A 10346-nucleotide genomic window follows, 5' to 3' on the forward strand; every position below is an offset into this window, starting at 1 on the left:
CGATGCTCCGCTCAAAGAAAGCTGAGTTCAAAGGCGCAGCTCCTCGGCTGGCATAAATCAGCTGAGCCCTGCCACGGCTGTGCAGAGCTGGCAGGGCTCACGTGGGCCGAGGGCTCGGACCACCCTGCCAGGGCACTGCGAGCTCCTACGGATGTGCCAAAGGAAACCGTCGCCGTGCCCAGGCGAGGACGGATGTCCTGCCTTCGGGCTTTGGAAGTCAAGTAGTGGCTCCCAGAGCTGGTAGCAGCCAACTGAGCTCATTCTCTCGACAGTATTTGGGATTCAGAGGGCTGTCCCCAGGGTAGTGGAGGGGGGGAAGGGTGGCTGTTGGTGAGAGAACGCCATAGTAAAGATGACTGCTGCTTGTGAATGGGATGAAATTTAGCGCCATGTCCTGAAGAGGCTTCAGCTGTAGTTTGGCCGAGCTGTTGTGGTCCAGCTGGTCTGATAGTCTGGACCCTATGCACAAGAGGGACTTCACACAGGTCCCTCCATGGTGTCAGGAGCAAGGCTGGGACTGTCCCTCTCTAGCTACAGCTGGTGGTGGGGCAGCCTGAGCAGAGCTGTAGGTGGCACATGCAAGACTTGAGCAGTAAGGACTCAGAGACAGCAGTCCATGGGTTTGGGCCCTGACACCACCGGGCACCACTGGGGAGGCTGTTCCTCCGCCCTCACTGTTCCTCCACACCGTGTGCTGCCGCTGGCCCCTGCTTCCTCCTCATTCCACCCCCTTACCATCCGTCTCTCCCACCTTTCTCTCTCTGCAGCTGCACATCACCAGCCAGACATCCGCCGGGGAGGTGGTGAAGTTGGTGGTGCTGGAGATGAATGACATCTCCCGGGGCGTGCTGGGCAGCTCGGCCGCCGTCTGCTACGGCGAGGAGCAGCTGGAGCACTTCGGACTGGTGTTCGCCTCCGACGAGAGCGAGCGGTGGCTTCCCGATGACTTCTTGCCTCTGTCCCTCCAAACCAGCCGGCCCGAGGGGCAGTTCTACGTCCGGATCAAGGAGACCTCCCCTCTGGTGCTCCAGTACGGGCCGGCGACCACCGTATGAGAGGAGGAGAGCCGACGGGGCAGCGCGGGAACCTCAGCTTCCAGAGCAGACAGCTCGTCTCTGATGCTTCCTTCTTCCACAGACACCCTCTCATCAGGCGTCCGCAGGGTGGAATGGGATCATACTGGGCTGTGTGTTATTTGTTTGTGTTATTTTTTTAATTTTTTTTTTTTTTAACCAAAGAGGCATCGAGACTCAGTTTTTCTGACAGGGGAAGAGGAGGGTGGAGTGCAGAGACCTCAGAGCTCGGGAGGAATCTCTGCAGGAATGGAATTTTTGAAAGTAAACATTTTTAAGGAGGAAGAGGGGGGAGAAAGAGAGGAAAAATATTACAAGAAGAAGCAGCAATACCTTTTTTATGCCCTTTCTTCTTTTTCTGAAAAACCTTGTTTGGGATTCACTGAAGGCAAAACCACAAAGGATTGCTGGGGAGGGCTGGAGTGTCAGTAAGGGGAGGGCACAAGCCACAAGGCCAACCCTGGGAAGGGTATTTTCCTATCTGCCCTCCTTTCATTGCACCTGGAGAAATGATTCTCGCGCATAGTTCTTGGAACAAAATTATATTATTATTTTTATTCTGGAAAAGTCAATAATCATTGTACCAGAGCCACTGGAGTTGGGGAAGAGGTAAAGACCCTTTGACTTGTTTCCAAGGACCCCACGCTCATGCAGACATGTCAATACCACTAGAGGTTTGCTTTAGGGCATCTCCTGCAACCCCCTGGGCTTCCCTGTCCTCCTGGGTGCTGTTTTGTTCTGGTGATTGTGCTTGGCCTCTCTTGTACGTTCTACAGCATGACATTTTGTTAGCCACTAGGTCTCCTGTTACCAAGGTTATTTTTCTGATCTCCTGTGGTCCATAGTAAAAATGACTGCTGCTGACTGCATATCCCTTGTCCTTCTTGCTGCTTGATGCGTAGCATTCCGTGATCTCCCAAACCAGCCCCAATTCCAAGGGCTGGGCTCATCTTTCCCAGGAGCTTTCCACGCTGCGGAGCGTTACATTACCATGCAAATCATGTGTGTGGGAGAAAAGAGAAAGTTAAAGTTGTTTTTCCAGGCTCCATTGCTCTGGAAGGCAGTAGAATAAGCTTGGGCATGCCAAGGCATCACCTCCACGTGATAGTGGAAGCCCAGGGTTGTAGGGCCCAAGCATCTGCAGCTCAATGCATTGATCTGGTCCCACAGCCTCCAGCAAGGGAAGAAGCCCAGGAGAGGAGTGGGAAGGCAGGAGAGCTCCCAGGTCTATCCCAGCTGGCACAGGCACTGCGAGCAAGGTGTGTCGGGTGGTCCTTGGCAAGGTGAGGCTCCTGATGCTGATGGCCCTTCAGCAGCCACCTCGCTGCCCTTCTCTTGGCATAGAGGGGTTAGGGCTGGACAGCAGACCCCCATCCCTGGGTGCTGGGGCGAAGGAGGGGCTCTGTGGGCAGCCACATGGCTCTGCTGCCGCTCCTCAGAGGGTTGTGGCTCTCGCCTTGCGGCACACACTGTGTGGCACGGGCAGGGATATATCCCAGCACGAGCCCTTCCCCGCCCCACGTCAGAGCCACTCTGGAGGGGAGGATCGTGTGCCAACCCCTCAGCTGGTGCAAATCAACGGCACCACATTGACGTCAGCGCAGGCACCACCATGGGACGTGGAGGCGAGCGACAAAGGAACGCTTTAAAAGGCACTTCTCCCATCTCCTCTCTCCTTTGCTTGTCTTCTGCCTCAAGTTAAAACCAATCCCACTCTCCCGGGTCAAGGGAGAAGTGGGTTGGTGAGTGCATAGGTTCCCATGGAGTTTGTCCTTGTTGGGCATCCACGGGCATTGACATCCCAAAGAGGCGGGAGCTGCAGGGTGGCCCTTCCCTTCACATGTGTCACCTACTGATGCTCAGAGCCTGGGGCAGGGGAGAGGGAAGGCACAACTGGTGGAAAACTAAATGGCTTTCTGGAAGTCACGGAATGAATAGAGCGTTAGATCAGGGCTACATACAGAGAGCTACATCTGGGTTCCTGATGCTCCTCAGCATGGAGCCGTGCAACTCCTGCTGCCCTTTTATTTGACCCCAAAGGGGAAAAAGGCCTCCCTTTTCCTTACGAATTTGTTCTCCCTTCCTAGAAGCCCTACTCCATCGAGAGAGATGGAGCCATGACCCAAAGCCAGATGCTGTCTCTTTGACCAGGGTGGACCCTGCTGGGAGCTGGTTGCCCACACTTCTCTGTGGGGAGGTCTGCCTGTGGAAGGATCTCACTGGCCGTGAAGGCTTTTCTGCAGGATTTTCTCTGGCCACACAGCAACATGTATCACTTGGCTGCAAGGAACAGTACATGGGTTTATGAGACCTCTTCCCCTTGCCTGGAAGAGGAAGAGGGAAAGAGCAGGGGCCTGGGTAGGAGCAGAGTTGGATGCAGTCAGAGTAGGAAGGGTAGGAGTTGCATATCAGTTGCATAGGAAGCCCCCCAACCAGGGGTACCAGGATGTGTGATGTCCTGATGCAACACACTCCTCACAGAATCACTGAATAATTAGGGACCTCTGGAGATCATCCGGTCAATCATAAACTCCCTGCCCATGCAGGGTCACCTGGAGCAAATGGCACAGGAACATGTCCAGGTGGGTTTAGAAGGTCCCCAGAGAGGGAGACTCCAAGCCCTCCCTGGGCAGCTGTTCCAGCGCTCTGCCATCTCCATGGAAAGAAGTTCTTCCTCATGTTGAGGTGGAACAGCTTGTGTTTTAGTTTATGTCCATTACTCCTCCTCCTGTCGCTGGGCACCACTGAAAAGAGTCTGGCACCATCCTCTGACACCCCTTGGAGGCATTCGTACAGATTGATGAGGCCTCCTCTCAGTCTTCACTTGCAAGGTGGTTGCTTCCTTTCACATTCTCATTCTCTCCTTGGGTGGTTTCATGGGTACATCCCAATGTTTTCTTCCTGAACAGGTTGCAAAGCCTTCAGATGCTCTCTTGACCTTCTCTGTGGCCAAGGAATGGGAATAGAAACCAGTAGGCTCTGTCTGTGGCAGCTTTTAAGGCTGCTGTCTCAATGTTAAGGGCTGTGGGGAGCCAAGGTGGCTGCCCAAGGTGACATGGTATGACAAGGCATGCTGTCAGGTGAGGAGCAGTCACCCCAGGCAGCACAAGGATTGAGAACATCAGCCATGGTAGGTCTCCAGACAGTGGTGCAGGGGTTTGATGAAGGAGCTTTCTCCATGGGGACCTGGCATGCATCCCACGGTACCAGTAATAGAGGAAAATTACCAGAGCACCTGACCTCAGCCCTGCTCTCTCCCCACTTGGGGAAGCAGTGGAGGTGGATATGGAAGAGGCATCATTTGGCTTGTAGCATCCCTTTTCTCCAGTATTTTAATGGGCAAGGCAGGTGAGAATGCAGGGGCTTAGGGACGCTGCTCCTGCACAGACCTGTGTCACCCACACAGATATAACTGTCCCTGTGGTGTCCATGTCCCCAGTCACACAGCCTGTCCCAGGCGCAGAGGCACCTGTACCTGTACCTGCACCCACCTGAGCCCAGGTGGGCACCTTTAGTGCTCACTAACCCCTCTGCACTTGTATCACAGAATCATGGAACCATTTAGGTCAGAAAAGTGCTCTAAGATCATTGAATCCAACTGCTCCCCCAGCACTGCCCAGGCCACCACTGACCAACGTCCCCATGTGCCACATCCACACAGCATTTAAATCCCTCCAGGGATGGGGACTCCACCACTGCCCTGGGCAGCTGTGCCAGGGCTGGAGAGCCTTTTCCATGAAGAAATTTTCCCAATATCCATCTAAACCTCCCCTGGCACAGCTTGAGGACATTTCCACTTCTGTCCCTTGTTCCCTGGAAGCAGAGCCCAAGCCCCATCTGGCTCCCCCCTCCTGTCAGGGGGTTGCAGAGCCAGAAGGTCCCCCCTGAGCCTCCTTTTCTCCAGGCTGAGCTCCCCCAGCTCCCTCAGCTGCTCCTGCTGCTCCAGCCCCTTCCCAGCTCCGTTCCCTTCCCTGGACACGCTCCAGCCCTTCAATGTGTTTCCTGTTGTGAGGGGCCCAGAACTGCCCCCAGGGTTTCAGGTGCCTCAGCAGTGCCAGCACAGGGACGGGCACTGCCCCGGTCCTGCTGCCACCCCAACACCCTGCCCACACACACCACCCCTTCCTGGGTTTGGTTCCAGCCTTCCACAGACAATCCCACAAGCTGGAGATGTGCATCCCTAAAAATCTGCCCTGAGCAGGGGTCGGTCTGAGCAGTGCCACGTGGGAGGTGGGGCAAAGGGTCTGAGGGCAGTAGTGGGCACCACATGGGAAGGCATTTCCCACCTTCCCTTGGAGGCAGGGACCATTCTCCTCAGCTGGGATGTGTGGACTCCTCTTCCAGGTGCTGTGGAGCACCAAAAGATGACGCTGCAGAACAATTTGTATTTTGTGAGGGCTTTTTTCTTGTCTCTCTGTCAAGGTCACTTGCATCACTAACAGCATTTGAATGCAGATCAGTGTATTAGTTTTTGCTTCTGGGCACAGTGAAAGCAAAATACCAGCTTGTGCAGGGGGCCAAACAGGTCTTCTCCTCCTTCCACTTGGAGATAGACCAAGGTCCAGAAGCACAGCAGGAGAAAACTGGAGTACATTAACCATGGAGGTTAATGGGAATGTTTTCATTTCCATCACCAGAGGAGCCCTGCCTGAGTGGTGTTTTGCTCACATTGTGCATATTCATAGAAAGAAACACAATTTGTGACACTGAAATTCCTGCCCAAAATCAGGAGCTTGTTGTCATCAGTTCTAAAGCATCTGATCTGCTTTTATCCCATCCGAAGGGAGTTGCTCAGTTTATCAGACATGAATCCAGCTTTATGTTTCCCAAGGTTTTCTCTCTGAGTCTGAGACACTGGGATGTTTTGGGGTTTGGGGTGTTTTGTTTTGTTTGTTTGATTAGGTGGGGCTTTTTGTTGGATTTTTTTTTTGTTGTTGTTTGGAGGTTTGGGGGTTTTTCCCTTTTTTTTGCCTTTTTCTTTCTTCCTCCCCTGTCCCTTCTTCTTTGTTCTTTTTTTTGCCTGGGACGCTTCTTCTTTCCTCAGCGCTGGTTATAGGAGAGTTGAAGAGCTGCTGCAGTGGCCACAGAGGCAGGGTGCTCTGAGCCTGCCCCAGTGAAGGCAGCGGAAGCCTTTCTACCCTCAAACAGGGGACAAGAACACAAGCAAGAGCCACCCCAGCCATCCAAAACACAGTGGAAGTTCCAGGGCCACTCTGGCACATGCAATTACCAAGTTAATCCATTCTCTACCATCTGTAGGAACTCTGTACCACGCCTGTGCAGTGACACAGCCTGTTTACCCACGTGGCCTATAAATAGCACTGCCGTGGAACTGAAATGTGCTGTGATCACATTTATGGTGGGTGGAATCAAGGGGTTGCAGGTTGCCCACACTTTCCATGGCCAGCTGAGATGCCCACGGAGGATGCGGTTTTGCTGAGCAAAACACCACTGGCCCAAGGCTTGTGTCAAGGAGCCTTTGCTCAGGCAGCCCAGGCTCCCCGAGAACACACACACTGGTCTGCTCTGTCCGCTGTGGGCAAAGCCACTTCCCATGTGGAACCGGGCTGGACAACACAGAGTTTAGACCAAGACTACAATTTCCCAACCACGAAGACACTTGGGCTGGAGGAGATGAGAGTCCGGGTGACATTCGCACCATCAGAAAGCTCCGGCTGGCTTTGGTGTGTCTAGGATTTTTTGGCTTGAGGTTCTCCAAACCCACGTATAGAGCAGGCAGAAAACAACTGTTTCCATCCCAAGAAAATTCCTGGGACACAGGGAAGTCTTCTGTTCCCAAAGCAGCCTGAAAAATAAAATATTGTGAAAACAGGAACTGAAAATATGAAGATATAAATTCACAGGAAAGCAATAGTGCATTTTTTTTATTTCCACTTAAAAATGAAAAGTAAACCTGATTTTTTTCTTTAACAAAACTCACTTTCACCTGAAAAACCAAAACATGGAAACTGACTGGTGACTATCTGTAAGTTTATTCTAACTCAAGAATTAGGGAGGATACCTTCCGTTGAAACCAAGAATCCTTTATGGACATTTATACTATGGCTAAAATTGATTGGTTTTGGTAGGAAGAAAAAAGAAAAATCCAACAGATAATGTGTTAAGACAATGTTTTTATATCAGTATTCCCTCAAGCCCCAGTCTAATGTGATAGTTCATAAACCACATGCTCAAAGCTGAGCGTGCACTTTGCGGTCTTGGGCTTCAGAGAACCTTTGGAGATGCCCATGTTCTTGTCCTGATGAAGTTTAACTTGATCTGTACATGGAGATAGGGACAAATTATGATTCTGCTCTTCTTTTTTTGAAAGCTTTTAAACTGATGGAGTGCAGTCCTTGACTTCACAGAACCATGGAACAATTAGGCTTGGAAGGGACCCTAAAGCCCATCCAGTCCCACCCCCCACCATGGGCAGGGACACCTTCCACTAGCCCAGGTTGCTCCAACCTGGCCTTGGACACTTCCAGGGATGGGGCAGCCACAGCTTCTCTGGGCAACCTGTTCCCACCCTCACAGGGAACAATTCCTTCCCAATATCCCATGTAACACTGCCCTCTGGCAGTGGGAAGCCATTCCCCCTTGGCCTGTCCCTTCATCCCTTGTCCCAAGTCCCTCCCCAGCTCTCTTGGAGCCCCTTTAGGCACTGGAAAGGGTTCTAAGGTCTCCCCAAAGCCAGCCACAACCAAACCACAACAGAGCACTCCGCAAACAAATGTCACCTCTCCTGCTTGCAGGTGTAGGGGACCCGTCACCATGATGGCTTCAGTTAATCTGATTCCCAGTGTTTTCCCACAACACAGCTGTTTTCTGACAATGCCCCCAAACTGGAAATCAAATGCACAAGGTGCAAGGCCATAGAAATCCATCCCACTGAGCCCCTGGACACACTGTGTGGGAAGGGGGTGGAGAAGGGTGAAGTGTCCCAGAAAGGATTAGAGCGTGTGCTGTGGTTTGCAGGTCAGTGACATGGTGGGGCAGAGTACTGGGAGGTGTTATGTCCCTAAGTGTTCTGATATTCCCTATTCCCAGTCCCAGCACTGCTGTTCCTGATCCTTCATGAGCAGCACACCCAGTTAAATGATCTGCATTAAGAGCAAAACCCAGTCTGGTGCCATCCATCAATGCAAAGCAGGTCATGGGTGGAGGCTTTCGTACAACAGCTCGATGTAGAGGAGGGCACCACTTCTGTCCATGTTGGACTGTCACTGCCCTCAGATTGCCCTACAATGACACCAGCAAACTGGAACCAGCTACCAAAGTCTGCTAAATTTATCTTAAGGAAGGGAGAAATGAGCAGCTAATTATAGATCCATATAGCTGAATCTGTGGTGAGGCCCTGGCACAGGTTGCCCAGAGAAGCTGTGGCTGCCCCATCCCTGGAAGTGTCCAAGACCAGATTGGACAGGGCTTGAAGCAACCTGGGCTAGTGGAAGGTGTCCCTGCCCATGGAAGTGAGGTTGCAACAAGATGAGCTTTAAAGTCCCTTCCAATCCAAACCACACTATGATTCTGTGATTTTATGGTATCTTTAAAGAAAAGGTCCCTCGGGTAACATTCAGTACAACAGACACAAATACCGTGTGTGTTTGGGCACAGAAGCAAGGGGGGAGAATATTCCAAGATCCCACCCACTGTTACCCAGTAAAACACGAGTGTAGATCACACCCCCAGGCTGGTGAACAGGCCCTGGCTGTTCCTGGTCTCATCCTCTCACAGGAGCTGCCTTGTCCTGCCACCCTGAGTGTTGCAAGCACCTAGAGAGAAACCACAGTGAGATGGTAGGACCAGGAAGGAGGGTGGGAAGAGAAGTGGATGGGCTGCCTGCATGGTGGGACCCAGTGCTGTCTGGTTTCACCAAGAGGTTCAGCTTTCTTGATGTCTAACAAAGGGGGAGACCCTGTGATAGGGTTTGCAGCCTAGGCTGAGCACTGAGCATGGATTATTGGTGCACCCAAGCTGCCACAGGTATTTAAATCGCAGATTTTGACCAAAAATGGAAACATACCTTTTTGCCCCAGGCTGAAGCACAGATATCTGTACCAAGTCCAAGATGTAAGAGTGACTGGCTCAGGGCCAACTGGTACCATTGCTGCCACGGCCAGCAGAGATGGAGTCATGGTAGCAGAAGGCTGTGTCCCCTTGGTGGTCACCCCTGAGGGCACAAAGATGTGCATGGTGGTGCAGACAGGCAGCTTGTACTCTGCTAGGGGCCGAGTTTCCTGGATGTCGATAGTTTAAGTAAAATAGAGGCAGAAGATACATTGGAGTGTCTCTAGGAAACACCCATATGGACAATTTTGTAGTGGTGTTTCCTTCCAGATGGCTTTCCCAGTCCTCTTGCTTTGCCAGGTTAACTCAAAGTCAAGTCTCAATGAAGTCAACTGGAGAGTTCCTCTTGATGCTGGTGGGACCAGAGGTTTGGCCTGGGAGCAGGGGATGTGATCCACTGCTGCAGTGAGTGCATCTCCCAACAAGTGCACATGCAACAGGTCCCTCACCATGGTTTGGGTCTTGGGTGGTGATGAGGAGCTGAGGAGGGACACTCGCTCCCTCCATCGGCAGCTATCTCCCATCTCCATGTGAGGCTGGTACAGGACACACCAAGCCCTTTTTGATTTGTCACTGACTGTGGGTGACTTCATGAAGCCAAGCTCTGTTGCGCCGTCATGCTCTGGTTGGAAGTGGCTTTGAATGGGTGTTTAATGGAGATGTTAATTGATAGCACGTGGGGAAGAATTTGAGCTGCTCTGAGCTGTCTCCAAGCCCCTCAGATCCCAGAGCCATCATCCCCTTCAAAACAGAACAGAAGAGTTATTACAAAACAAATCATGTTTGTATAGGCACTTAAAAAATAGTCTTCTCCAGCCCTGTTAAGCTCATGTTACTGGCAAGGCTGAGCTAGAGAGACCATGTGCACCATCAAATGCCTTCAGCAAATTAAACCAGCATCTAGAGGAGAAACGAGGCACTACTGTCCAGATCCTGTCAGACTGAAGCAAGACAAGGCGTGCCGTGGGTCCCACACTGCTTGGCCGGGTGCCCCCGGCGCGGCTCCGCTCCTGGAAGTGTCCGTCCCCCACGGAAGAGAGACTTCTGCCCACTGGGAGCCCATGCCTTCCAGTTGAGAATCCCTCAGTCCCGGTGCTTCAGGGAGCTGGAGGCTTTTCAGCACTCAGCTCTACGCGTTCTGGCAGCCATGGCTTGCTGCAGACTCTGTCCTCCTCTGCCCAGACGTGTGCTAACGAGCTGGAG

The 10346-nt window shown here is 52.3% G+C and overlaps 1 protein-coding gene across 6 annotated transcripts in view; it reads left to right on the forward strand.

Annotated features, from left to right (window-relative positions):
• LOC127467735 (ankyrin repeat and fibronectin type-III domain-containing protein 1-like) overlaps nt 1–1942 on the forward strand; it is a 192410-nt gene extending 190468 nt beyond the window's left edge. For all 6 annotated transcript variants that reach the window (XM_051780018.1, XM_051780028.1, XM_051780035.1 and 3 more), the window contains one exon: nt 768–1942. In XM_051780018.1, coding sequence (XP_051635978.1) covers nt 768–1055 — 288 coding nt within the window. In that variant the 3' untranslated portion in view covers nt 1056–1942. The remainder of the gene's footprint in view (nt 1–767) is intronic.
• Nucleotides 1943–10346: the final 8404 nt, after the last annotated feature.

Source organism: Manacus candei, unplaced genomic scaffold (genome assembly GCF_025592945.1).
Source record: "Manacus candei isolate 608988 ecotype Guabito, Panama unplaced genomic scaffold, ASM2559294v1 h1tg000002l, whole genome shotgun sequence".
Lineage (NCBI taxonomy): Eukaryota > Metazoa > Chordata > Aves > Passeriformes > Pipridae > Manacus > Manacus candei.